The sequence below is a fragment of the Sinohyriopsis cumingii genome, chromosome 6 (assembly GCF_028554795.1).
Source record: "Sinohyriopsis cumingii isolate HCF-2022 chromosome 6, ASM2855479v2, whole genome shotgun sequence".
Classification (NCBI taxonomy): Eukaryota; Metazoa; Mollusca; class Bivalvia; order Unionida; family Unionidae; genus Sinohyriopsis; species Sinohyriopsis cumingii.
This window is the reverse complement of record NC_142966.1, coordinates 62,804,063-62,830,825: the sequence shown is the minus strand read 5'-3', so window position 1 is coordinate 62,830,825 and position 26,763 is coordinate 62,804,063. Positions and strand designations below refer to the sequence as shown.

Here is a 26,763-nt window from a genome sequence, read left to right as displayed (position 1 = left end):
TTATACAATTGACCTCTGAAGTTCAGGAAGTGAAAATGACCAAGTAGAGCTAGCACTTTTTTGAAAGGTGCACATTTGAAGTAAGGCCAAGCTGTATACTCTATAACCCATAGTACACCCATCAATCATACACCAAAATAAAGGGAATTAAAGGTTCTTTGCATTATACCTAAGATATACAAGGTCTTTTTTAAATAGCCAGTATAACCAGTGAGGAAAGCCGGGGACATTCTTTTTCTTTAAATTCCTAACCCTATGCAAAATGCGAAACTGTATAGCGCCACCTTAAAGAAAATAAAAAAATGTTTGCAATTATTTTTTTTTATTTTCATATAATTATGTATGATGTTCTGAATAAAATGGTACATTCATATTGCATTTAAGCATGAAAATAAGCTAATTATGATCATTTTTCTCTTGCTTACATAATTTGCCATGAGGTATATTTGTGTGAATAGTGACCTTAATTATGGGGAAATTAGAAGACTTAGAATATAGGAATAGAGTCAACTTAAATTTAAAACTGTTGCAATAAGTGACAGAAATATATGGTGAAAATGTTTCTTTTCATTTATTTGCAATGAAATAAAAAAATAAATGAAGAGAAAGTGAATTCGCTTCTTCCATATTAAACAATAGGCAAATATTTTACACTTTGACCTTTGACCTTTATGAAGCCGATGAGTTACCTCCCTTTTCTAATTGTAAAATTCATTGTTGATATCTCAGAAATAATTCTGGCTAGTTTCATGTTCCTGTCATTCAGCATAACATTGGTTGCTATGTTTACAAAATGTAATGTGCATTCTTAAAATAGCTGACTTTTATCATGGGGGGGGGGGGGTAGGCTGGACTTATTAGAGACTCTGACTCTCATAAATACTGTTCTGTGGGGAAAAAGGCAGGAGAATTATTCATAAGGATTGTTTTGATGCTTGCGACTTAAATGTTTCAGCCATATAAACATAATTAAATCATAAAAAATAATACCTACATCTTCTTTATGGTGGCGCTCACCAGATAATATGTACTTTTGAGAGAGTGACGTATGTAAGGTGAAGTAGTTCGCATTTAAAACATGCACAGTGGAGAGAACGTTTGCATACCTCTATGCTACATTAATGTAATGTGGATGATATTTCTTTTGGATATTGTACTTTTGGAAATTTTACATGATTTAAGCACACTGCTAACTAAAATGACTGCTCCCTTGTGTTAAAAAATCAGTCTGAATTAGTCTAAAGTACACTATACATAGCAGCTATTAAAATAGGGAAAATGAATTTTGCCAGACTAGACAATACCAGCTTCTGAAAGTGCAATGAATGAATTACCAAATATATAAAATGTTAAAAAAGTTATCGGCTCTTTTTTATACAATTGACCTCTGAAGTTCAGGAAGTGAAAATGACCAAGTAGAGCTAGCACTTTTTTGAAAGGTGCACATTTGAAGTAAGGCCAAGCTGTATACTCTATAACCCATAGTACACCCATCAATCATACACCAAAATAAAGGGAATTAAAGGTTCTTTGCATTATACCTAAGATATACAAGGTCTTTTTTAAATAGCCAGTATAACCAGTGAGGAAAGCCGGGGACATTCTTTTTCTTTAAATTCCTAACCCTATGCAAAATGCGAAACTGTATAGCGCCACCTAAGCAAAATCATTTGAAGCAGACACATTTGGTATGGTTATTTTTAATCTTATGTTTATAAGCTGATTTTATTTTAAGGTCATTACAGTAGTTATTGCATTTTTAGCTTCAGTACCCGGCCATAAGACTCTGTATCCATCGTGTGTTCGCCTGTCAACAATAGCTTATTAGCTTACCACACAAGTCTACATTTCTGATCTGATTTCAATCAAACGTGCAATATCTGTTTATATCGTCAAAATGTTGGACGAGTTGGATAATGAGCGAGATTCGTGCATATTAGTGATTTGATCTTGCATGTGATGAACATTGTTGCCTCTCGGTATGTCGTATATCTTCTAATTTTGTTCAGACTTGGAACATGTGCTTATATGATGAGGATCTCAGATGCTTTAGATCGAGATCCACATATGCTAATTAGATGATCTTGCATCTGACTGGTTAATCTTGTTACTCGTCTTGAAGCCACATTTCTAATCTGATTGTGATCGAACTTTAAATTTTGGTGTATATCATGAAGATCTTGGGTGGGTTTGATACTGAGCAAGATCTATGCAAATTAATGAGGTAATCTTGGTAATTGAAAGAGCTTGTTACCAGTCTGGAGATAGTATTTTGATGAAACTTTGCACTATATGCGTATATCATCAGGAAAATCTTGTACATTTTCGATATTGAGCAAGAGGATAATGAGGTGAAAATGACTGATTAACAGAGCTTATTATCACTCTAGATGCCATAATTCAGATCGATTTGTATCAAAGTTGACATATGGGCTTATATCATGACTATCCTCGATAGTATCGAAAATCAGTAGGATCCATGCACATTAATGAGGTGATCTTGCATCTGATTGGCTGAGCTTGTTGCCATTCTTGAAGCCATATTTTTATATCTTATTTTGATCAGACTTCAGGTATAGGCGATATTAATGAGATACATTGTATCTGATTGGCTGTGACTGTTACCTCTCGAGATGTAAAGAGTATATTTTTAATCCAGTTGCACACAAATTTGTAAATGGTTTTACGTCATCAAGATCGTGAATGACTTGACTATGAGCAAAAGACCGTGCATATTATTTATGCTGTTATGTTTAGAAAATATTTTTATTAGGATTTTGTAAAATAGCGTAAAGTCAATAAATGATTATTTGGGAGATAGTTTACCTAGTGCATTGGGCAGCTGTTACGCTGTGTAAGCAGGCGAGCGATATCAAACCAACCTGGGCCTCTTTTTATTTGGAAGGAATTTAATCGCTCGATGTCTATGGCTTACTGTCAATTTATTTTTCCTAATATAGTTTGTATTTAGTTACAATTGTAACATAACTAAATGGTATTACTAAAGTTCGTTTGGCCTTTCGGGTCAGTTTTATATTTCAACTGAGACAACTGCGTTGGAAATTGTTCCATGCATGATAATACTTCAAACAACAGTAGAAAATGTCCAGAAAGGGAAATCACCACAGCTAGTTGTCATATTGTTAATATGAATACTCAAGTGACGTATACTGAAAGGAAAATTTAGAATATTATAAAGAGTATTTATAGCATTCTCTTTACCATAGCGAAAAGGACTATGACTTGCATTGTGTCTGGAGACTCCGACTTAATGTTATTCCGTATGTAAATTTTGTATCACATCAACCTTCATTGTTTTCAGTACGTTGATTTTACGCATGTTTTATTTTGCTAAGACAATTTAGAGAAGAAAAAAAAAACACAAACATTCTAAGCTAATGTTTAGTCTAATTTTAGGAAATAAAATTTGCGATAAAATTCAATGAGATTCAGTAAGAATTAGTAGAGTTATCGTTCTTAGCATGACGTCTTTTAAAGGTGCCGTCCATATATATCGTCACACACCAAGGGGGAGGGGTACGAATTTGTGTCGGGGGTGTGGAGTGTTTGAAAATTATGACGTCACAAAAACAGCAACACCATCTATCAGAGAAAATGTCAACTACTCTGCTTCGCAGTATCACCATGGAATGAAGAAAATATTGAGGAATAACTTCATGAGATGAGATGTCTGCAACTTGATTCCCTGGATTTTAAGTAGTTTCTATTAATACTTTTTCTCTTTAGTATAGGTTTCCAGAGGACTAAACCCAGATTAATCTGGGTTTTTTAATTTTTAATTGGGGAGTGTCAAAGCTTTACAATATCATATATCTGGAAGCCGGAGTTTTATGACTAAATGTGATGTGTGATGGTTGGTGGGTAAAAATCCACCAAAATTGCGTCATGTCATATATGCTAATCTCAGTATACAGTAGGGTACCTTATAATCAACATACTTCCTGGAAATCAGTTCTAAAAAAATTAATACAGTCTTACACCGTGCCATATCTGTTTCGCAAATAATTTGCTTATTACTCCGTTCATGTTTGTTTTGGTGTCTTTTTGTGTGTGGGGATATGGGGGCATGGTGTTGTTTTTTGTTTTGTTTTAGTTTTGTTTTGTTTGTTTGTTATGCTCTGTTTTGAAAATAACGAACCAGCTGTTTTTCATTAAAAATTAACACGTTCACGCAACACACCCAGAGACGTTGTAATCAATGTTCTGGCAAATATATGCACACACAAAGCAAGTTAAAAGCAAATAACGTAAGCACTATATAGAATCATCATACTATTTGGCTTAAGATATTTGCAGAAATGATGCAGTTAGAACAAAGGAATCAAACGGATGGCTTATGTATGTTGGCAAGCAATGAAGAATTCGCACCATCTACATAGTTATCAAAAACTGTCCAATTTATATTTTATCACAGACAAGGAGGAAAGTTAGGTCCAACATTTTCTAAACTACTGGAATATATCACATTTTTTTGCATATTACTGTCTTCTTAAAGTTGGTATTTCAGTATACTTGTATACGTTCTTATGTTTTATTACAAACTGTAATTGGTTTCTTCATACCACTGTTCTTAGGTGACATGGACAATTCTTTTGAAATCTTGTTTTACAGAATTTTAAATTTGCTTAAGCAAATTATACGCAGGTGTGGTATTAGATGTAAATTACTATCTAAGTGGTGATTGACAAGCACAAATCTGGTAATTTAAATTCAGTATAAAAACCGACTCACATAAAAACAAGGATACAATTACACCCACCAGCAATATGATGCTATTGGAATTAATGCAAGCTACAAGAAGAATCATGTCCATACCTTGGTCGAAAGAAATGCATATATTAAGAAACCAATATTACAGAATAATCTGACTTGATTGAACTTGAAAATTTAAGCATAGCAAATTCAGATTTAAATTAATGAATATTTATGAAATGATTAATTGGAAAGAGGTATATATTTTCTTTCCTTTTTTTTCAGTGTTGCAGTTTTGAATAATCCACAAGCATATTAGTTCAAGAAAGATTATGTTAACTGCAACTTTGCAAAGTATTTTTTTATATAAAATTCCTCTTATCAAATAACTTTTTTTCTATTAAAAAATGAGAACAAAAATAATCATTTGTCTAGCATATACCTGTTGTTTTGGGTCAACTCTGTACAAGCAGTGCATGAGCATGTCGCACCGGTAGATCTGGGTCTGTACAGTTCGTTAGGAGTAATAAGTAAAACAAACAACATAGACACTGATCTGCACGTACAATATGATACGCCAGATCAGATTCTTTGTTGTTTGCAGTTTGACTCGACTTATAAGGGAGTACCGGTGGTATTATTAATTGTACAAGATAAATACCCATTTCCTCCATGGGACGATGTCTGAATAAACATTGAGGCCCCTCAAATTTAAACAGCAATATCAAGAACTTGAAATATTTCATCAGCTCATGTATAATAAATATCTTAGGCATTTACAGCTGTCGCCTCATCATTATGAAGTTTTTAATGAGCTTGGTTAGTTTTACTGTATAAAAAGAAATCGTTGTTTGCAGATCAGGTTCTGTGCTGATTGTTCTACTTAAAAAAAATTCTTCTCATCAGCAGCGTTGACATAAAATCGAAACTAAGTGCAAGCTTCTTTACTAATCCTTAACTCTTTGGCATATGTACATGGAATATACATGTATAAAATAGAAAACCTTATTTATTAAAAATGTTGTTAATAGTCTTAATTGGTTTATCTAAATCAAGTCCGAAAATGATAAAGTGATGAACTTGAACTTGGAATTAAGTTCAGAATCAAGTCTGGAAATGATACAATGCTGAACTTGAGCTTGGAACTGAGTTCCAGACCAAGTCTGGAAGTGACACAATGTTGAACTTGGAATTGAGCTCAAAGCCAAGTCCGAAATGATACAATGCTAACTTTAACTGAAATTGAGCTAAAAACCAAGTCTGGAAATGATACAGTGCTGAACTTGTGCTGGGAATTGAGTTCAGAACCAAGTCCAGTAATGACACAATGCTGAGCATTCATCCTGGAATTGAGTTCAAAAATATATTTTCAGAAACTAAAATCTTGTTTGACATAAAAACTCCAATTTCAGGCTCAAACTCTAATTCAGAAGTTTCAGGATTTCGGAGCGTGAAAATGTAGATTTATCTGAATGTCATTTATATATTCCATAGAAACATGAATGAAAACGATTCTACTAAAGAGTATATGAGTAAACTGAAATGAATTATACACATGTTCTGGATAAAATGCTTTTATTTTTTAAACTATAGCATATGAAATAGGCACAGCTTTCCTGTATTATTTATATCGCCTATAGTAATCCCCTTAACTGTTGCTTCGTATATAGTAATTCCCTTAAGTGTTGCATCTAGGATTCCAAGGGCATAGGATGATGTGACCCCCACTGTTCAAATCTTTTGGGACACAACATTTTAAAGGGACAAAGGAAAATAATACATAATGCAGTATTAGTGCTAAAAAATTGAATAATCTTGTGCTTATTTAATTTTAGTATTCACTTACCATCTGCCACCTTTTGTTATAATAAATACTTGTGTTTTTAAATTACTTATCTTTTCAAATTGATAAATTACTATTATGATGACAAACTATGTCTTTGCATAAATTTAGCCTCTTTTATCATTAATTCATCATCAAAATAAATATATGGGGTGACTTTGACATGTGAGCAATTTGGATTTTTATCGTAGCTTTAACAATTTTTCAGCCACATTGCTACGATGACTGCAGTGTGGTAGGTTTTAGTTACGTCTAGCACTGAGGCGTCATAACATCCCACCCAGTCATATTATCCTGACACCAGATCGACCTGTCCTAACACTAACCTCTTACGCTGAGCACTAGCGAGGCAGTCGCTAGTACCATTTTTATAAGTCTTTGGTTTGATCCTGCGGGGGTTCAAACCTGCGACCTCCCGCGTCCAAGGTGGACACTCTAACCACGTAGGCCACCAGAGTGGTCTGACTTCGACAAATAAATTACATTACGCTAGAGACCATCAAAGACTTTACATTGCAAATGGGCCAACCACTACAAACCTTGGATGGCGAGATTATCAGGTACATTGGGTTAAAATGGATATCAGTTGCCTTCTTGGCATCACCAACATGGACGGATGTATGTCCGCTACAGTAAAGAAAGTTAATGGAGTGATTTTCGAATATTATTTAAAGATGAAAAAGCACACCTATTGTGTGTGTGTGTGGGGGGGGGGGCACACCTTAACTCAGTGCTGTCTAACCTGCGCGCCGCATGTGGCCCGCGGGTTGGTTTTAAATGGCCCGCCACAGCTCGAGCAGCTATATAGTCGTTGCTTTTCAGTTTTGTACTGCGGTCCTTGGCTTCAAAAAAATTTTTCAGTGGCCCATGGTGTCAAAAAGGTTGGACAGCACAGCCTTAACTCATTAACCTCTGGCGCCGCGTTTACGTGGCAGGAGGTAGTAGCCTACTGCCGAGCTCTGTAACGTCAAGGTCATGTATGATACACTAAAATGGGTGGTATTCTAGAAAAGTAGACAGATAATAATAATAATAATAATAATAGTAATAATAATAATATTAATAATAATAATAATGATAATAATAATAATAATAATGAGGACTTTGTATAGCGCCTAATCTTTAGAAGCTCTAAGTGCTTTACAACATTAGACAATACCTATAACATAAAAAAAACATAATGATATGATTACAAAAAACAAACACCATTTAGCTCTACAATGATACCAGATAATCTGGACGTTTTAGTTGCACTGCAAAGTACCGAGGGAAAAACCTAATTTTTTGGACCCGTTTTTTTTTCTTCTTCCCCCCCAAAATTTGCTTGTGGTCGGAATCCAATTTTGTGATGTCCGGATTTTAGACTTTTTCGCCTCAGATCTAAGGCAGACCGGTCTGAAATGCACAGACAGGTGAACCTTTGCAAAAAGTAGGATAAGGAGGGCATTTGGAATAAAGAGTGGTCTCGATACGAAAATGATGGGTCTGTTAAGCAAAAAAAGAAAATTTAAAAAAATATAACTTTCACCCCTCTGCTCATGCGCAAGTAAAATAACCAATGGAAAATGATTTTTCTAGTACTACTAGGCATTGGGCTAATGGAAAATCTGTTGGAAGTCGATGTATTAGGATGTATTTAGAAATAGCTTTCAAAATGTGTTTCCTACTCGAATTTCAGGCGAAAATAACAAAAACCTCTAGGAGTTAATGAGTTAATGGGTGCATTTTGATGACGTCACCAAGTTTGAATATTCCTTGCGTTTTTAATCACTTTGCATCGACATTGCACATAATTTACAAATTTAACCATTCCTTGTCAATTTGTAAGAATTTTCCAAAATCCTTGTTAATAAGATGAACGGCACTTGCACTAAATCATCCTTGGTATTTTGCAAGAGCAGCTTGTTTGTATGTTTTAAGGGATGCTACACTAGCTGCTTAATGCTTAGCCTTGCCAAAAATAGGTTGCTTTGACCTATTCAGAATACCCTATCTACTTGCATTTAAGTCAACTTGACTATAAGTGGGCACTCAATCCCCCACTTTAGGATACAAAAAGCCAATTTCTCTTTGACCCTCCTGTAAGTCAGATCCATCAGATTTGGTGACTTGTTGTGAGTCAGAGTTGTACTTTGAAAAAAATAAAGAAACCAGACTGGTTAAATAGAAAAAAACCCAAATACAATTATATTATTGGGTTAAATATGACACAAATAAATTGAAAATGTACAATTTGTTCTAATTAAATTGATTCAATTTTAGGTCACATAACAGTATAAAAATAGTTCAGATTCACAATATCCCATAATATGTTAATTCCACACATCTTACAAATAAACAGTGAATTTTTGTGATTCATGGTATCCTATAAATGTCACTAGTGTGTCATCTGGTACACAGTCCAAGAATTCATCCCCATTGTCTGATAAAGTTTTAAAATTCTCATCCATCTAGTCATTGTAAATTGTTATCTGGTCATCATAAATATTGTCTGACTCCTTTTTCTCAGCTTCACTGGCATATGCAGGTGCGTATGTAGAGACTGAGCTTGGGCTCTGTAAGTAAAACTTTGATCATTCAGTCTATGTCATTTGTGTGGCAAGATCACAGGTTGTTAAAATACCCCCCTCTGTGACTTGGCACTGAGCAAATATCATACTCATGGCTTGATCAAAGGTTTGTCCTATGGGAAAACAAAGAGGGTGCTGCCTTTACCAGCTAAGGGTTTGTAGTCAAACATTCATTGGAAGATGTAAAACTCTATTTGGCATGTACCAGGTATTATATTCTTGGCTCGATCAAAAAGATTGTCAACTTGAAAACAAGTAAGTGCTGCCTTAAAGGCTTATTGGGCCAAATGCACTGGTAGAAATACTTGGAAACTGCGACATGGAAATTAGATCTAACTTTTCAGATAATAAAAACACAAACTGAATCAAAACTTATTGCATCAAACAGTGTTTATACAGGAAAACAAATATTAATACAGTTGTTTTTTGTTAGGACTTGCATGAAAATAGAAGCAATATACTTGCTAGTGAACACCCACAGTACACAACGCTGATGGACACCTCACTTGGCAGTGGGTAGTATGTAATCTACCCATAATGTTTTAATCCAAATGACTCCAGAGACAAGTACTGTGCCATGAATGATGCTGTCACAAAAAGCGATAAACAACGTATATACAATGTGCACATTTCTGAATGGCAATAATAACATGGAAAATAATTGAATTAACAGTGTTTTTGTGTCCAGCAAACATCTGGAGTTTCCAACATTACCCCTAGATTTATCAAATTTTTGTTGCATGTCACACTTATAAGATGACCCCTACTCTTGAGTCAGATTTCATTAAAAAGCTAGATTTATAAGCGAGTATATATTATTGTACATCACTAGCAAGGCAGGTCATTGTATTTGATCATGGCATTAAGTGTTAACAAACCATGGATTGAAACTCCTAAAGACCTTAGAATAGTTAATGTCAGTGAATTAATTATGCATTGGTTATTATTTCTTTATACTTGGCTATATACTTTGTACAATTTAGTGTTAGTAAGCTATGAATTTAATTTTGTTTAGTTAGTTTCTGTTTTCATTTATACAGCAGGGCTCATCTGTGGCCTGAACCATTTTTAATGTGCAGTTACAGATAATAGACAAATATATAGTAAATAATTTTTTGGGGAGTAGGTTTGCAGTTATATAAGAAACATTAGAGCTATTTAATAGACTTTAGAAAAGGACTTTATTCATTTATTATGCTCATGCAAAGGTATATTATATTATATCATATTATATTATATTATATTATATCATATTATGTTATATTTTTTGGAAAGTAATCACCCTTGTTAATGCTACACATGTAGTAAGCAATGGAAAATAATGACTTGTATAAATGCTACACATTTAGTAATCAACAGGAATGATCCATAGTTTTATGAACTTTAGCTTTACATCCTTGCTGTGTATGAGAATGGTTTCCCTTTGGTTTGGTTTGATCTGGTGTTTTATGGCATAGCAGTGTAAGTTATTTTGAGCCAAGGCAGTATGAGTACTGTCCCTTGCCCAAGAACACAATATGGTAACCAACAAGCTGGTCTGATGGTAGAATTCAAAGCCATACTCTTTCAGTACTCAGTCTGGTATGCCAATTACTAAACCACCTTAGTTCCTGTATGGTACTGATACCTAACATGTTGTATCTAAACTACAAGGGTGTTCAGTTGTATATACATGAAGTTGTTCAAGTAAATAGGTGTACATGCCTCTTATTTGTGCAGTAATCCATAAACTTTGTAAACTCTGACTATTCAGATGTGACATTTATCTTTTTGTTTTCAGATCTTAGAGCTGAAGAAAAGCAAAGATGGAATACCTTCCAGTAATCCTTCATTCCTTGACTGTGGCATTACTACTGATCATCCTTATTATCTTTTTATTTATATCAGGAAGTCTTGCACCAGCTACTTCAAGCAGCTTTGACCCTTATGAGAAATATGGAAAATGGCCAGCGGTTATAATGTATATCTTACGATTTCTCACACTAGTGCCACTTCCGTTGTCTTTTTGTAACTTTATTGGCATTGTCTCATTCAACACACATCCTCAGAAACCAAAGTTAAAAACTTCCACTTTGTTTGGCCCATTCATTTGCTTCCGTGTGGTCACCAGAGGAACCTTCCCTGAATTAGTAAAAAAGAATGTTCAAAGAAATATAGAGATATGTTCAAGAATAGGTTTGGATAACTACATTGTGGAAGTAGTGACAGATACAGCAGTAAACTTACCAAAGTCACCCAGAATGCGTGAGATTGTTGTACCTAGCACTTATCAAACTATGAACCGAACCATGTATAAGGCTCGGGCTCTGAACTACTGTCTAGAGATGGGAGTCAATGTGTTAACTGATAATGACTGGATTGTGCATCTTGATGAAGAGACCATACTGACAGATTCCTCAGTTATTGGAATCATTAATTTTATCAACGATGGAACATATCAGTTTGGTCAGGGTGTCATTACATATGCTAATGAAGAGATTGTGAATTGGTTAACAACTATAGCAGATTTAGTGCGAGTTGGGATGGATTATGGTATGATTCGGTTCTCGTTAAAAATGTTGCATCGTCCATTATTCAGCTGGAAGGGAAGTTTCATTGTGTCAAATGCAGGAGCTGAAAGATCAATAAAATACGACTTTGGACAAGAAGGAAGCATCGCTGAGGACTGCTTCTTTGCTCTTACTGCATGGAAGGAAGGGCACAAGTTTGGCTTCATTGATGGTGAAATGTGGGAAAAAAGCACATTTTCAGTAATGGACTATGTTCGTCAACGAAAGCGATGGGTGCAAGGAATCTATAACGCCATATGCAGTTCCAGAATACCCAGTCGATTTAAGTGTGGTATATGCTTCATGATGTTAGGTTGGTTGTTGATGCCATTTACAGTCCCAAATGTTGTTCTTGTACCTCTTTATCCCCTCCCCATGTGGCGAATTGTCAACTCACTGTGTGCATTCATGGGTGCTGTTATGCTGTTTCTCTTCATATTTGGAGCCATCAAGTCCTTCTCAATTAGGCGTCTAGGTATTTGTCGATACATTTTGCTCTGCTTTGTTCCAATTCTTATTGTACCAGTTTCCAGTGTTCTAGAAACTATTGGTGTAGTATGGGCAATGTACACTAGGAAAACTAGTAGTTTTCACATTGTGGATAAACAGACAACAGTTACATCTGAACTGATCACCACACGGCACACTGTGTTACATGTGTGAGCAATTTAGGCAAAATTGGATCCATATTTTGATGGGTTTTTTAAAATTGTATTTCCTAGAGCTGCAGAGAATTCTTTTTTGTAACTTGTATCACCATAGTCCTCTCCACTGATAAATAGATGAGAGAATTATAGTTAAAATCTGTCAGTTTGACTCATTTTAGTACTTCCCATGTTTCAATGATATTATTGGTAGTCTGTTATTATCATACTAAGTTTAAGCTCACCTGGCAGTAAGGCCAAGTGAGCTCATGGCATGTCCCTCAGTGATGGAGGACATTTTTATTCAGACAAATGCCCAGGGCAAGTGGCTTGAAAAAATTAACTTGCCCAGACCATAAATCCACATGCCTTACAAGGCCTTATTTTTGTACTATTATTTTGTACTATTATTTTGACACACCCAACTCCTGAAAACCAACTGGTTGGTCCCTTTATACGTGCGAAATGTTCTTGAGAATGAACCGTCATTTGCATTCTGCTATAAAGGAGCTCATATCTAAAGCAATTTTCAACAATTTTACAATTTTTGCTCAGGCATGGAATTCTGAACAGTTCTGGCATACACCTCTGCTCTTGCCAACTCTCTATGCTTGCAGCTTTACCTCTAAGTTGATATACAGTGTGTGTATTTCAGATTACAAAGGAGATATGGAGTAGTTTAATTTTATGAACTGTGGAAAAATCTCAGTGTTTCACAATCTAAGTTAAAAACAGAAATGAAGTCAGAGTGGCATTGTTCTTTCTTTTGATAAAAGATCATTCAGTAGAAACCGGAGCTTGAAGTTTTGCGTGATTCTACTGGGGATGTGCCACAGTTACAGAAAACATAAATTGATATCAGTAGAATCAGTGTCTACCAGCTCTTTGAATTAAATGGATTAAAATACAGCATAATTATCTCAGTTCCTTTTTTGTAAAAATACATTGTACTTGAGGCATTGTAGGTCACTAATCCAAAAACTTAGCTTCATTTTCAAACAATTGAATAGGTACTGCTGATATATTTAACCAATGGTGCATTGCCAAGTCGGCTAGAGCAAGGGGCAGCTCATTGATATTTATGTAGGACAAGTGAGTACTAGTTATAGGTAACCAATGAAATATGTAGAACAGAAATAGTACTGTTTCCCCATTCATCGGTCATGTGCTTCACTTCTTACACAAAGTTAAACACACATGATCTTCATAAGGTGGAGGGACGTACAAATGGACCCACAACAGGGGACTGAATATTAATAATTTACCAGTGTCATTAAAGAACTTCATAATGAAAATGCACAATTTCATCAACATGCTCAAAGTTTCTTTCATGCAAATTAGACAACACTTTTTTTTAAAGGCATGTTGAGCAACTCCGGTAGAATATGGGAGGGGCCCAGTATTTTTAGATGTAGAGGGCCCCAGGCATAGTGCTGTTGGATTGTTTGAGCTCTGACCCTATATATGTGAACTCTTGGTATAAGGTTGCAGCACAAAGTATATGACTGCAAGGATACATGATCCAGAATGGTGAATTATTGGTTTTCAATTCAGCTTTCTTGTTCTCAGGATATTCGTGTCAGATATTATTCAGAATATATGTAGATATTTTTTATTTTCAATTAGATAAAAAATTTCTCTGTATTTATTGAATGGTAAAAAGCAACATTAAGCCCTTTTGGGTCTTTTTTTGCCCTTATCAACACATGAATTCAAGTATTTAATGACAAAGTATTTATTCAAATGTTTTTGGTTCATATTGTTTAGTAGTTCATCATTTATATGGTTCTGATTTTTCAATCAGGGATCTATAACTGTTTTAGCATATTGTGAATTTATTTTTGCTGGAAGAGCTTGTGGGATGCTCTGTTGGCCATAGTTGATCCACCCATTATCACAAGTTTTTATTGCTGATGGATTGCCATGAAATTTTACTCACATGCATGACTACAGTGGCCATCTTGAAAATTCTTGTTCGTACTTCTCCTGTGTAACATGTGTTCATATCAACGTTTTATAATGTATGGTAGGTCCTAAAGGAAAATGGTGCTGATCTTATGTCCAGTATGGCCTCCACAGCTGCCATCTTAAAAATCATGTTATGAATGCTTCACCTGAACAGAAAAACATAATGACATGGGATTTTCACCAACAGACTTTTTATAATGTATAGTTGGTCCTAAATGAAAATGGTGCTGATCCGACTGCAAATACAGCTGTCAGCCACCTTGACAAAATCTTTTTGTTGTTAGTCCTCCTAATGGAATAATAATCACATAGGGATTTCTTTTGATGTCTAGTAGGTCCTAAATGAAAATGGTGCCAGTCTGATATCCATTATGGCTACCATGGCAGCCATCTTGTAAATCTTGTTAGGGTTACTCCTCCACAAAGGAAAATCATATCAGAATGGATGTCTTATTGGGCCCAGATGAAATTGATGCAGATCTGACGTCCAGTATTTCCACCACAGTAGCTAATTTGAAAACCATATGGCAGAAAAATATCAGCAATGGTTTGAACACTCACTTAAAATGAAGAAATGGTCTTACCCTGAATTCATGGAAATTCTTTCCGTCCAGTATCAGTACAGTAAAGTGACTCCCGTCATGCTTTTAGTTTCAGGCAGAACAGAATCTCATGGGAAAAGGCTAGAAGATCTTAAGTTTTTTAAACAGCAAATACCATCATTTTGGATTGAGTATTGCAGAAGCTGTCTTTGGCATGTGTGAAATTTAAAAATTCAGACAACCTTTACTCCACACATAAGGCTTAAAAGATTGGGTAAATTGTCTTCAGCAGCAAGAGGGCCATCATGGTGTGCAAGTCTTCACAATGAGAGGAAAATATTACCAACCTACTAAACTCCAACTAGAAGACGAGGTTTATTCCAGAACAGTTATTAATTAAGTAGTTAATTGATTTAGTTAACAGTGACATTGAAATTGGCTTGAGAAATTATCAGCAGGTACAGATGTTGCCTAATACCTTACTGTGATTGGCTGGTAAGTTTGAGAAAAAGTTATTCATGTGATCTCATTGAGTTGCAGCTATTATTCTGTACTGGTATACATTCTGCTTGACAATGGTTTAGCTGGCTGTTGGGTAAAGATTTCAAATGAAATTTTGTTTTTAAAATATTGTCCTTCAACAATTTGACAAAAGTGATGTTGTACAGTATATATTGGGCCCATCATAGTGTAAGATTTGTGTTTTGTCCCAAGTGGAAAATATCTGTGTCCGAGATTATTGCATGGAAAAATGACTTTCAACAAATGTCGTATTTTTTAAATCCAGTTTTGATCAAATTTGGAATGTGTGCTTTATATACTATGGTCTTGAACCAGTTCATTGGTGAGCAAGAGCCACATGTACTAAAGAGATGATCATGCATCTGATTGGTTGAGCTTGTGACCACTCTGGACGCCATATTTCTGATCCAATTTTGATCAAACTTGGAATTTGTCATTAAGATCTCAGATGAGTTCAATAATGATTGAGACCCACACATACTAATGAAGTGGTCTTAAAGCTGATTGCTTGTTACCATTCTAGAGGACATATAGCTGATTTGGTTAAACATAGAATATATGCTTATATAATTAAGATCTTTTGCGAGTTCACTAATGAGCTAATTGCATTCATACTGACAAGTTGATATTGCATCTGATTGGTTGACCTTGTTGCCACTCAGGAAACCACATTTCTGATCCCATTATGATCAAACTTGAAATATGGGTTTATATCATAAAGATTTTGTATGGGAGCAGTAATGAGCAAGAACCACACAATTTAATGATATAATCTTGGATCTGATTGGCTAAACGTGTTACCACTATGGAAGTAATATTAGTGATTTGATTTTGATTAAACTTGAAATATATGCATATATCATCAAGATCTTGAACACTATCAGTAATGAGTGAGATATGTGCATATTTATTTTCTCATCATCTCTCTTTCTAACTTGAAGATGGAGACTATTATTTTATTCAGGAATTCCATCAGGCCATATGCATAGGTGGTCTCTGTAGATGTGTAGGATGCCTACCATCTTCACTCCTAACAGGAAATATTTCTTGTTTTGTCTTGGCATAGAGGTATTTAAATCTGGGCCCCACCTACATGCCCAGAACCTTTACAGGACAATGAGGCTAACAGCAGCTCACTTGAAGTCTTTAGGGATCACTGACCTCCGGTATTTCTATTACAGATTAATGCACAACATTCTCAGAGATACTCTCTTAGTCAACCAATACCACCATCTTGGTCAATCAGTCACTCTCTTGGTAGACCAGTCACTCTCTTGGTCAACAATGACTCATCTTCATCTTGATCTCTTCTCATGACTTTGTGTACATGTAGATGAATTTCTTCACCAATCAAGGGAGGCTTTTTATTCCACAAGACAGGACTGCTCCAATTTTGGCACTTAAAGTGGGTCTTTTGAGCAAGTGTTGTATACTTCCCTTTACCTCCCTTTTGTAGGAATATGGCTTCAGGTCTAGTTCTCCACATCCTATAGGAATGAGTCAGCCTTATAAAGATGTTGTTTGGGGTCACCTCATAGAGAGACATCGATAGTTGCATGCTGCATGTGTTACAAAAGTACACATGCTTCTTTCCTTTGTGTGAAAGTCTGGAACCTCTTCCCATTGGCAGCCTTGGAGGAGATCTCTTTGAGTCTCCCAAATTTAGAGCAAAAGGAATATCTGGCAGATAACCTGTCCAGAAGGGCCATATGGTTCTCAAGGAATGGTTCATTCACCAGTAAGAAGCAGAAATACTTTTTAAGCTGTTGGGGAAACCATTAGCAGACCTGTTTGCAATGAGGCTGAACAATGAGCTCCCTTTTTTTATGAGCCACATCTATGAATATCATCAAGGTGATCTTGCTTCTGATAGGCTGATCTTGCAAGTCCACATTTCTAATCAGATTTTGATTTGCTCAGGTATTAGGCCTTATAAAACTTCAGTCTCGGATGAGTTTGATTATGAGTGGATTCCTGGAATATTTAATTAGATATAGATTTTAGATGTAAGCTTATATTATGAAGATCTTGGATGAATTCAGTTAAGAGTGATGTCCATACATACTAATCAATTGACCCTGTATCTGACGGGCTGACCTTACGTGCACTCTAGAGACCATATTTCTAATCAGTTTTGACCAGATTTGATGTGTAAACATAGAGGTGAACAGTATTAGTGGTTTACGAATATTTTTTTTTCTTTCTGGTGGTAGATATGATGGTACATCTTCAAATTACTGGTACTTTTCTATCTTCCTTCAGTTAGGAATTTAATGAAATTGTTAGAGATTTTATTATATGAATAGAATGTTTTTATTTTTCATGACAGAATAATTCAAAAGTTAGGTTGTTTGCAGTTGACTTAGTTGTATGTATGTTAATTTTGTTGTAAGTTTGGTGCCATTTTTCAGCACATGATAGGTTTTACATGGCAGCCAGAATAACTGGTGCAAGAAGAACTTAGGAAAACCCCAGCGAGAAACTACTGACCCATGGGAAGCTACTTGCAAGCTTTCTCATGTAACTATATTGGCAGAACCCCGAGTCTTGAAAACATGCGGGCAGAAGTGAAATGACAGTGGTCAGTAAAGTCAAGTGCTTTTGACCACTCATCCATCCAAGGCCCCAGACTTGACTTATAAGCAGGTATATATGGTATTTTAATACTTGGGTCAAACTTCCCCAATTCTCAACATGACAAGTTATATCCACCTCCTGTTATGTCAGTACATGGAAACATGCTTTCTATTTCCTATTATTATATTGATAGAAATGGACAGGAACAGTACAACAGTACACACCCAATCATTGCAATACAAGGCAGAATTCTCTCACTGCAGTTCATTTAAGTGTGGTTAGTTTTGGAAACAGGTTTTTCCTATATGCCAGCTGTCACAGCTCTTGGAAGAGGATTTTTGTCGTAAGCACATCAAGAACAAATGCTATCCAGTATCTAAAATGAACCATTTTAGATTTTGACAATTTGTACTGTTTGATTTTGATATATATAATTTCACAAATTGGAAAAAAGTCTTTAGTGTACAGTACATGAATTTTTTTTTTTTTTGGTAATAAGTTTCTATCACAGTTACCATATATACCAGTAGGTTATTTAGTTTCAAGACATCTGGAGTTAAGTGCCTTTGCCGAAGGACACACCACAGTAGCTGACCCTGACTTGTTCAACGGTTGGATTCCAACTTGCACCCTTTTAATCGTGAGACCAGCATCCTCACCACTGAGCCACTGCAGCTCCACCAATATATTGGGGTTTGAAGGATGTGGTTAGTAAGAGAGGTTTGATTAGTAGTAGAAGTAATATTGATTAGCCAGTTTTGAGTCATTTCACTGGACTATGTGATTTGCAATCCTGTCTATATTGACAGTCGATTATCATTTCACACAATAGATAAAAGATATTTATATTTGCTGACAGTAAATTGTGACAACCTAGTCAACTTTCAACTCCATTTTACAACAGTGGACCTATATACAGTCTGCCACTAATGTGAAATAAATAACAAATTAAGTTAAACAAGTTTTTGACAATAGAAAATTTTTTATCAACCAGTGCGAAAGATATGAAATGAAGTGTAAAACATGTACTCCAGTAATGCTTCCACGTACTTTTAAGACACCCACTGTGCTGGAAACATCACTAGTTGATGTTTTATGAGCATCACTGTGATGCAGGAAAAATGTTGCTGATGTATATAATCCAATATCCTCTTATTAAATTAAAACAGATACACTGCTTATAGTACAATGTATTTTATGATGCATTGATAGTTATTTTACCCAGAAGCACTTTGTTATAGTTTTTGTATGCTTAAATAAAGTCACTGAACCTCTCCCACACTAAAAAAGTCAGAATCATGAGTGTTGGGTCAAATGGAACTGGATGTATAGTGTGCAAACACTTTTTATACACGTTCCATTAGGCAGAGTATTATGTTGTGCTGCCTCCATCCTGTGTGTGTGTATGTGTGTGTGTGTGTGTGTGTGTGTGACCATTTTGTAGAGCATGCCCTTTTATTCTCCATTTTACGTAATTAAACATAATTTTTCATTACTGTGTTGAGTTATTGTTCTCGTGACTATTACATGTTATTACATTAAAAAATTAAACAGTTTGTGGTGTGGGGGGGTGGGGGTGGGGGCTACCAAAACTGATGATTTCTCAGTATGCCTTTTTTTCCATCACAAACTTGAGACATCCCTGTGTCCATCTATCCAGGTTCCTTGAGGTTTAAAGCACACAAGTAATTTATGTCTTGGTGACTTTTGTCGAAATTTTGTGCTAAAGTTCAATAGGTGATTTTTACATTCGAGTCATGAAACTTAATAAATGAATGCATCTGTTGCTGCAGAACCTTTAAAATTACAGGTCACTATGACTTATATTTTGTGCTTTACTAATATAAAGTTATTTCAGTTGTGATCAAATTGATTCATCCATGCTAGACCTATATACATCTTAGCCTACTCAGAAAGCCTACTCTGACCAATACATTTGGAATTAAAAATAAAGATTTACTCAAAGATAAATTGTCAGTGTTAATACCTATACATTGTGTATTGGGATTTGTTACCCTCAGAAGGTTAAGGATTTATATTGTACATGTGAATGAGAATAGGAATCTTATCAGTGGACTGCATACTCCACTCTTTTCTTGTCAAAGCTCACCTGTGATATGAGCTAATCAAGGTAATTATTGATGCACGAACTATGTACTGTTGTGTGGTGGCTTCAGGGTTACTCAGTCACTTGAAGAATGGATGTGCATTGATAAGTTGAGCTTGTGGACTTCATGCCATTTTTCAGCACATGATATGCTATTAATGGTAGCCAATATGTCTGGTGTAGGAAGAACCTGTAAAGATCCAGGAAAACCACCAACCCATGGAAAACTATTTGCAATGTTTCACACATACCCATGTTGGACAAGCCTTAGATTGGGACCCATGCAGAAAGAGGTGATATTTAAGTGCTCTGTAAAAGTGAGTGCCTTAGTTGGCTCAGCTATCCAGAGCCCCCTTTCATTCAGTAACATCTGGGTTCATTGGATGGACAGTGATATTACTTTGTCCAGAAGATTTGTATGGTTTATGTGTCTGTTTTTGTCATGATGACCAAGTGTTTTGGTCATATAAATTGGAATGAGCAAAGCAGAAACTACATTTGAGATAATTTAGACTCATAGGAGTACCTAGATTACATTATTGTAATTAAAAATAGGTATAAATATTTAAAAATGACTCAGATAATTTGTCTTTTATGAGCTTTGTCAAGCAGAAGATTGTAATTATCCAACAAGTTCCATAAACTTTATTTGAAATGAGTACAAATGTCAGATTTTGTTTATTCAATGAGAAAGAAAATAATGATTTCACTTTATAAATTACAGAATATTGTAGTGAAATGACCTTTTAAAGTACATTCAAATGCCTGGGTCATTACGCCTTCCATTTGCATGATGATATGACATGTGATTTCATTATCTGTTATTGCATGTGATTTCATTATTTGTTATTACATGTGATTTCACTATCTGTTATTACATGTGATTTCATTATCTGTTATTACATGTGATTTCATTATCTGTTATTACATGTGTTACATGTATGAAAATTATGATAAGTTTTTTAACATTAATAACACTGTAGTCTTTAATGGTCATAGAGAAATACAGCATGACCAGTTTTAAAGATGTTAACATTTATAAATGTAAAATAAACAGTAACAAAACTGTCTGCCTTGTATTGTGGAAATCTTCATTGTTGTTGGAGAATTTGTTTTGTGTAATATTTATGGACGTGAGAAGGTAAGGGAAGATATGAATTTGTGCATGTTTTCTAGAGGTAACTACTTCATGAATATACCTGTAAATAATTATTATATTTTGTGCATGTAATATATTTGGATTGTAAGTAATTTATTGTAAATGTGATGGTATGGTCCAAATTGAAGTCAAAACAATTTTCACTCTTAACTAGGTGCCGATAAAAGCATCCTTCAAAATTGTTTCAGTCTTCACCCCTCCCAAACAAGGTTTTGAAGTCTCAAACAGAATTAATGTCTGTACATTTTCCACATTGGATTTTAAAATTTTGGTTGTGTTGTTATCATCTAACTTGTGAATAAATGTTTTTCAGCATCTTTGATTTGTTCAGATGTAGCTGTATAATGAAATGTCAAAATTTCATGAGATACACCCCATGTCATACATCTGATTTTGAAAATTTGACTTGTCTAAACATTTTGATATTTAGTCCAAATTTTTTAATTTTGGTTTTTTGTTACGCTGCAGCACAAGTCAGAATAATGCATGTTGTATGTTGTTGTATGTTTTAACGCCATTTTTCAGCACAAGATAGGCTATACATGGCGGCCAGTATTAATGGTGGAGGAAGAACCCAGGAAATCCCTGGAAAGAACCACCGACCCTCGAGAAGCTACTGGCAAACTTTCTCACATACCCACATTGGCCGAATCCGAGACTCGAACCTACGCAGACAGAGGTGAGATGGCAGTGATCCGTAACGGAGAGCGCTTTAGACCACTCGGCGCCCCTCAGAATAATGCAAGATCTATACTAGAATTTAAGATCAGATACATGTCTGAGATGGCATTATTTTTAGTTGTAAGAAAAACTTACTGGAGGTCATTAAGTGTTGTGTTTTTAATTTTAATAATTGTCAGTTATTTTGAAAATCAAAAGTTAAAAAAACCCAATATATAGTCTTGTATATTCATTTGCTCAATCAAGAAGTAGATATTAACTTGTAAGCAATGGTTTAGTTAAGGAGGGAATAATAATATCTAGGATAGTACATGTACAGTATTACTTAGAATATTAGAACCTTTTGTGTATAAAAAATTTGTGTACACTTATTAGTGCTTTGTGTTTTGTCGTCAATATAAATACACATAACATGTGTGTATTTATTTTATCAAGTTGTGATTTTAGCTTTAATTCAACTATCAAAACTAACAGTCGTCAAATTTATACTTCTACTCACAAGTATGAAATATTTCTTTTTAAATAGCAAATTCATCAGTATAGAAATAAGTCAGTAACCTAACAAGAAATTGTGGACCTTGCTGCAAAACTTAATAATGGGGCCCTCTCCCAGTTTTAAAAACACAACAAAACAATGCTTTTTGAAATTTAGGGCTCCCACTGGGGGCTGATTGCTTGGCCGATTATGGTGCTACTGGAATGAGTTCAGTGTTTGATTAAACTTGGGTAGTGTGAAGAATACAATTAGGTGGTGTTTGTGAAATAGCATTTTACTCTGTAAGTCTGACAATTCTAGTAATACTATGAACAGACTTTTTTTTTATTTAATCAGTCACATTACCATGTTTTATGTTTCTTTTTTAAACCCTATTCATGTATGTTTTTTGCCAGTGATATACAACAAGGCATGAAGATGTGAAAGAAGAAACTGAATTGTATTTTGTGAAATGTAATATCAATTTCTGTCCAAATTCTTGCCTGTATTCAATTATTGTTCCTAAAATGTGAAAATAAACAATTTGTCTTGACTCAATTGTATAGATTATGTTAGTAGGATAAAAACTGTGCAAAATAATGTATTAAAGAATTGCCATGAAAATGACTTATTTTATGTGTATTCAGTTTATTAGATGTAATAAACTTACATGCACAGTTTTATATATAGGAATTGCTTGATATGGGTAATTGTACTTACCATATGTACTCACTTATAAGTTGATTCCAACTGCAAACAACATAAACCCTGATCAGCCAGCACATAATATGCCAGCAGATCAGGGTCTGTATTATATGCTACACTGATTATACACAACAAACCATATAGGCAAAGATCTGCCAGTGCATTATTCTACGGCAAATCTGGGTCTGTTTAGTTTGCAGTTGGGCATATACATGATATTAATTTCATTTAAGAGTTGATATGCCATTTCAGTGCAGATGTCCAATTTCAGTGATGATCTTTATTGCTGGAGTTAAACGTTTGTGCAAAAAAAACCCCTGCTTTTTGCAGATCTTACACATTTCAAAATAGAATACAACAATTTTGATGCTTTCTAAATTAATGTATCCCACACATTTCATGTCATGCACATCTTTGTATAATACATCAAGGTCATTGTTTTGAAAAGAAAACAAAGGATGACCTTCATTAGATTCTTCTAATTTATAGTTATGAAGAAGACATCTCTTCTATAAGAGTGAGATTGGAAAATGACTATCTCAGGAATGTATGTGTGTCTGTACATTTTTTAAATTAAGTAATAACTTAAAGCACAAGTGTTAAAAATTAAAATAAACAAGAGATTGGGTGCATGTCAGTCACATTTGATATTTTTTGAAGAAAAAAAATGATAAAGATTTCACTATATCATTTAGTCTCCGCAAAAGGACATTTTCAAAATAGGTAACCACCAGCATTAAAGTCACATTACACAGAAGAAAAGGGTTAGGTGTTTGATATTTCAGCAGATGGTAGCTATCTTTGTTTTGAAAAGATTGAAATGTTCTCATTGATATGAAAAAAGTTTTTGTTCATAATTATGTATTTACAACAAATAAACAAGCACTTTTGAGTAAAAGTTTATTTTAAAACGTTTGAATCAAAATCTTACATACAGGACCCAGATAATATTTTTTATAAGTATTATACATGTTGAGGGTAGTAAACCATTTAGTAAATTATTGAATTACCACTGCCAATTACAGTAATAGAGATTTCACCTAATTTTGTAATTACCTGATACAGGACCAACAATACGGCTCAAATGTTTCGTTGAAAATAACTAGACTAGTCAGACTGTAGAGAATTACCCTCCCCATAAAAAATTCACTAGAGCAGTCAGAGTTAACGTAATAAAATATCTGCTTAGAATATAGCAGGTTTATTAATGTGCCACCATAGTATGTATAGAATTGGAAAGCATGGCAGTATGGCATAGGTGTAAAGTATTGAATATAAATTGAAAGGTATGTGCTTTGAAATTTGGGCAGAGGTGAACAATCCCTTTCTATTTTGAAGAGGGTGACATTGAGATATTTTCTGATATATTGGACCAATGGTACACTCATGCTTTCTGCTCTTAAAATGATGGTGTATATGTACATAATTAACAATTTATTTCTACTTTCATTAGACCATTATCATCAAACGATAATTATAAACCTTCCGACTAGAAAATTCAGAGGATCAATAAACAACAAGTAAACAGACTCATTGTGTCAATATAGATTCATTTAATAAATCTTTCAAGGAGTTAATATTTTTTAACCATAACAAAACGTTATATTAATTTGGTACAACATTGAACCAAATTTGAAGAGCATCATTCAGAATATTCAACAATTTGGTTTATAAATGTTCAACTAGACTTGTGAAGAGACAATCAAGAAGGGAGAAGTAAGATATAAATCTTTACTACATAACCAGGATTCTTAATATATTGAGCAGAAGTGAAATGCAAACACTGAAATGCTTCACGCAAAGTCAGGACAGGAGACGAGCACGCTTGCACAATGGCAGTTTAGCAGAGTAGAGTACTTAAAGTTGCTTGTAGATGCATACCATCGACAGAGGAAATCATGTTTAGATCTAACTGAATGAGTTAATAACAAACAGCTTTCGTAATATTAAAAACAAAGATGGCATACGCTTCTTTCGAGCTGGCCCCAGATGACCGAGTGGGCTAAGGTATCTCACTATTGCAATGGGTTCAAGCCTCGGCATGACCAGTGTTGTGGGTATGTGAGAAAGCTTGCCAGTAGCATCTCGTGGGTCGGTGGTTTTTATGGGGGGGGGGGGGTCTGGGTTCTTCTTCCACCAGTTATACTGGATGCCATTAAATCGCGTACGTTGAACTCAAACTAACATAAAATATTTCATGCTGTCAAATCTGTTAAATATGCAAAGCGATCATGAAGATAGGTCATCAAAATACAGCTCATTTCTTAGATGTCTGGCAAAATAGAAAGTCTGTTTCAAAATGTTATTATGAATTTAACATATTAAATGTGTATGAAATATTGGGGGGGGGGGGGAAGCAGAACCGAAAGAAGGTAAACTAAAAACAGCTAATTCTGCCAGAATAACTAAATTAGAAAGATGGTATTGTGGACATAATCATTACAAATATGTGATCGTCTTATGCACGAGTAATATAATAGTAGCTTCAGATTTTCTTACTAATCTAGGTCACAGCTTTCTTTCCCCCATGACTTTGCTCTCCAATCACTCACACATACCTACGCGTGAACGTTACCCACATATGCCACCGGAGGAGGAAAGTCATAAGGTATAAAAGGCTGTGACCTAGATTGGTAAGCAATAAAAACCAATGTTATCATACTGTGTTCACATGCGTCAACGTGACAAGTACGTACGAGGGTGCGACGCGAGTAAACAGGCCCGGCCCTAGGATGTGCAGGGCTTAAGGTAGCAAGCGATGAGCGGGGCCCCAAGCTAAACAATCGGATTGCGGAGATGATTTCCGTCAGCAGCGCGGGGCCCAAGGTGATTGTCTCGTTCGCCTTGCTGTAGGACCGTGCCTGCGAGTGCATAAATGACGTGCATGGCCACAAGCTTTGGACATGAGTGTAGAAATGTATCACAGGCCCAGTCGACATCACCCATGAGAACCGAAAACAATTTTACTACCACATTACTCAATCGAAATGACAACATACATTGCAATGAACTCATACGAGATCCCTCGCTACATAGATATCCAGTCTGTGGGAGAGCGCACCGATATGCATGTACTACTACAAAACGTCACACGGCAACCTCGCGTCGGATATCGCAGGCGTCGACAATTTATTAGCAGGCCGCCCCGACAATCTTGGAACCGAACTGTAGCCTGTATCCGATAGTGTCGTCGACAATCTGTACTGCTGGAGTCTTGTTTTCGATAGCCGCATGAGCTGCTCTATCTGCCACTGTAACCATAGCAACAGGATTTCTCTACAATGTTGCATGCAACTACCAGTGATTTTCTAAGCACTCGCTATGTTCGTATTGTTTCTACAACCCACTACAGCGGTACTGCACGATTGCTATACAGATGTACAATTTCAGCTGTTTTGCAGACATACTCATAGTATATATATTTAAAAAAGCAAATACAACCACATTCCAGTCTGCAAGGTGGACACAACCAATATTCCAAGCACCAAACTATTCCAATTGCTGCCATACTTTCTGGGATCTCAACACACCGACATAATTGGCTTCGGTTTCCTAGACCGCAACACTGTGGTATATCTACAAAACATACAAAGGTTTGCACTCGGGGATACCTGTAACAGATATACCTGTCACTGTATTTCTGAAAACCAAAGCAGTGTTGGAAACAGTCTACCTCGAAAACTGGCAAATGGGGTGCCTCTGAAGGGG

General features: G+C 35.3%; 1 protein-coding gene and 1 long non-coding RNA gene across 4 annotated transcripts in view; one reads left to right on the top strand and one right to left on the bottom strand.

Moving 5' to 3' along the window:
- The window catches only part of LOC149797070 (glycolipid beta-1,4-mannosyltransferase egh-like), a 69,269-nt gene extending 46,295 nt beyond the window's left edge, over nucleotides 1-22,974 (top strand). For all 3 annotated transcript variants that reach the window (XM_089961744.1, XM_089961745.1, XM_089961746.1), the window contains one exon: nucleotides 10,907-22,974. In XM_089961744.1, the coding sequence (XP_089817870.1) occupies nucleotides 10,932-12,338 (1,407 nt within the window). In that variant the 5' untranslated portion in view covers nucleotides 10,907-10,931 and the 3' untranslated portion in view covers nucleotides 12,339-22,974. The remainder of the gene's footprint in view (nucleotides 1-10,906) is intronic.
- Nucleotides 7,866-11,073, bottom strand: LOC149797071 (uncharacterized). The gene is made up of 2 exons (XR_016421771.1): nucleotides 10,941-11,073; nucleotides 7,866-9,111 (listed from the first exon to the last, which is right to left on the bottom strand). It is a non-coding gene; the product is annotated as an uncharacterized LOC149797071 (long non-coding RNA).
- Nucleotides 22,975-26,763: the final 3,789 nt, after the last annotated feature.